At 38.8% G+C, this 2,615-nt stretch overlaps 1 protein-coding gene across 1 annotated transcript; it reads left to right on the top strand.

Annotated features, from left to right (window-relative positions):
- Positions 1 to 684: 684 nt before the first annotated feature.
- On the top strand, positions 685 to 2,615 carry LOC126792924 (GDSL esterase/lipase EXL3-like). Its single transcript, XM_050519442.1, has 5 exons — positions 685 to 952; positions 1,073 to 1,203; positions 1,297 to 1,530; positions 1,810 to 2,065; positions 2,422 to 2,615. The coding sequence occupies exons 1-5, from the start codon at positions 685 to 687 to the stop codon at positions 2,613 to 2,615; spliced, it is 1,083 nt and encodes a 360-aa protein (XP_050375399.1).

The following is a 2,615-nucleotide window of genomic DNA, read 5'->3' as shown; positions in this document are numbered from 1 at the left end:
AGCAAATGCAATTTATGGGTGCGGATGCTCTGAGGGTCATCTTCACAAACCGTAAAGGTAATTTGTAAAACCACAAAGGTAATTTGTAAATCAATAAAACCATAAAAAGGATAGCCTTAAAAATAAAGGTAAATCAGTAAATCTTAATAACTTTTCAACATCAGATCTTCTAGGGCATAATGGTAACTTCATATGACCATAAAACAGTAAAAGTATAAGTTTAGCCCCTAGAAGGGGTGAGCTTCGACATATCAAGTAAGGGGTGAGCTTTCAACTAGATTTAGAAGGGCTCGTCCAATGCAACCGTGAATGTGGAAGTGTTCAACCTTAATTAGTTTAAAGTTCTTACCATAGACTCGCCTTGCAAATCACCGTCCAGAAAATGGTTATTGAATCGATAGTTGACGTATTACTCTTTTTTAACCGTTATATTCACTTGATCATTAAGTGTTTGTATATTGATCCAACTTTCTCTAATCCGTAGACGTTAAAATCCAACTCAATCTAGCTACCACATATAAACCGGCATAATATTTCTGCCTACTCTATTGAATTTTCAGCAACCACTTAGTACTCAGGTCAACTACCCAAGGCATAATACGATTGACCCTATAGTTATGCTGCTGCTTAAAAAGACCCTTGCCATGCCAACGTAAACCAGCAGAGGAAGTACACTAAGATATGATGAATTTTCTCACCCAAAAACTTCCTGCTCTTTTTCCGGTCATCGTTGTTACATCCATCATCTGCCATAGCGCTGCTGCTTTAACACTACCAAGAAATGTAACGATTCCAGCACTGATTGTTTGGGGAGATTCAATAGTGGATCCCGGAAACAACAACGTCGTCAACACTATAGCAAAATGCAACTTTGATCCTTATGGGATGGACTTCAACGGAGGAGTGCCAACTGGAAGATTTTCCGACGGAAGAGTCCCCTCGGACTTGATTGGTACGTACCTAACTTACACTAGCCTTTAGTTTTCTAATATCTTACTGCATTGCCATGATTCCATGCGTTTGCTCTTGATTAACAAAAGATTAATGCAAGCTATGTTGCTCTAAATTTCAGCTGAAGAACTCGGAATCAAGAAGCTTTTACCGGCTTATCTGGATCCGAACCTGCAGACTGAAGACCTACTTACTGGTGTAAGTTTTGCCTCTGGTGGTTCTGGTTATGATCCCCTCACTCCCAAAATAGTGGTACGTACGTACATCTCTCTCTTCAACACTCACTAAATCTAGCTAGTATGTGGTTTTCATATACTTGCATTGTTCTGATTCTTTTTCTACCAGAATGTGTTATCATTATCAGATCAAATAGAGCTGTTCAGAGAGTACAAAAGAAAAATAGATGCAGCAGTCGGGGTGGAAAGAAGAGAAATTATAGTGTCAAAAGGAATACACCTTGTGGTCATAGGAAGTAACGACATTGCAAACACTTACCTCTCTACACCATTTAGGAACCCGCACTATGATATTCTAGCCTATACAAATCTCATGACCTCTTCAGCTTCGAAGTTCTTTCAGGTATACATACTACATAGACTGATAGAAGTAATAGAACAATATTAATGGACTTACTACGTACAGACGATCAAGTTAATTTTCATATATGGTAATTAAGTATATGCAAAACCTGATTCTGAACCCAAGAAGATATCCTATTGGATCTTCAAAACCAATCCATCTAACTAGTGCATAATTACTAAAAATTGAAAGACCCATCTGGCATGTACTGAAGAAAATGAAAGTGCCAAAATCAGCAGTACTTTGTGTTAATGTGTGTGAAAACTATTGGAACTGCAGGCACTATATGGAGAAGGAGCAAGAAGGATTGGAGTGGTAGGTGTGCCAGCCATTGGGTGTGTACCATCACAGAGGACACTGAGTGGAGACATAAAGAGAGGATGTTCAGCCAAAGCCAATAACGCAGCCAGCCTCTTCAACTCCAAGCTCTCTTCCCTATTAGGTTCCCTCAACAAGAAGCTTCCAGAAGCAAAGTTTGTCTACTTTGATATCTACAATCCATTGGTTTCCATCGTCCAAAATCCTTCTAAATTTGGTAATCAATTATCATCATAAATACATTTTTCATTATATGGACATATCGATCAATGTTTATCAAGTTTCATGACATAGTGGCACCAACTATTAGTGGGGACTTTAGTTGCCATTGGTTTACGGCAGGATCATATCCTTTAAATATGCATACACAAGAATATATCATCGAAAGAGAGATAATCATTTGTTTGTATGTAATGTGCACCTTAAGCAAGTAACGAAAAACTTATAACCTAATAGAGTGTATACAATGTTTCGATCTATCTCGCGCATTGCGATGATTCCCTAAAAGCTAAAGGCCACATTAATGCAGATTCAGTACGTACTCGTTTAACACAAGATTTATGGATTGTGCAGGATTTGAAGTGGTGGATAAAGGGTGCTGTGGGACTGGAAACATGGAGGTCAGCATTCTTTGTACTCGCTTCTCTCTAGGCACTTGCAGCGATCCATCGAAATACATATTCTGGGATAGTTTTCATCCCACAGAGAAGGCATACAAGACCCTCGTCCCCATGGCTTTCGATAAGGAAGTTAACAAATTGTTCTGA

This window comes from Argentina anserina, chromosome 1, assembly GCF_933775445.1.
Source record: "Argentina anserina chromosome 1, drPotAnse1.1, whole genome shotgun sequence".
NCBI classification, from domain to species: domain Eukaryota; kingdom Viridiplantae; phylum Streptophyta; class Magnoliopsida; order Rosales; family Rosaceae; genus Argentina; species Argentina anserina.
Note: the sequence above shows the minus strand (reverse complement) of the source record. Positions and strands in the feature narration are given on the sequence as shown.

What these genes read in the sequence shown, in the direction of transcription:
- LOC126792924 (XM_050519442.1), top strand. Translation starts at nt 685, where the DNA reads ATGAATTTTCTCACCCAAAAACTTCCTGCTCTTTTTCCGGTCATCGTT. An exon ending in CAGCTTCGAAGTTCTTTCAG is followed by an intron (nt 1,531 to 1,809) that starts GTATACATACTA and finishes TTGGAACTGCAG; the next exon opens with GCACTATATGGAGAAGGAGC. An exon ending in CCAAAATCCTTCTAAATTTG is followed by an intron (nt 2,066 to 2,421) that starts GTAATCAATTAT and finishes TGGATTGTGCAG; the next exon opens with GATTTGAAGTGGTGGATAAA.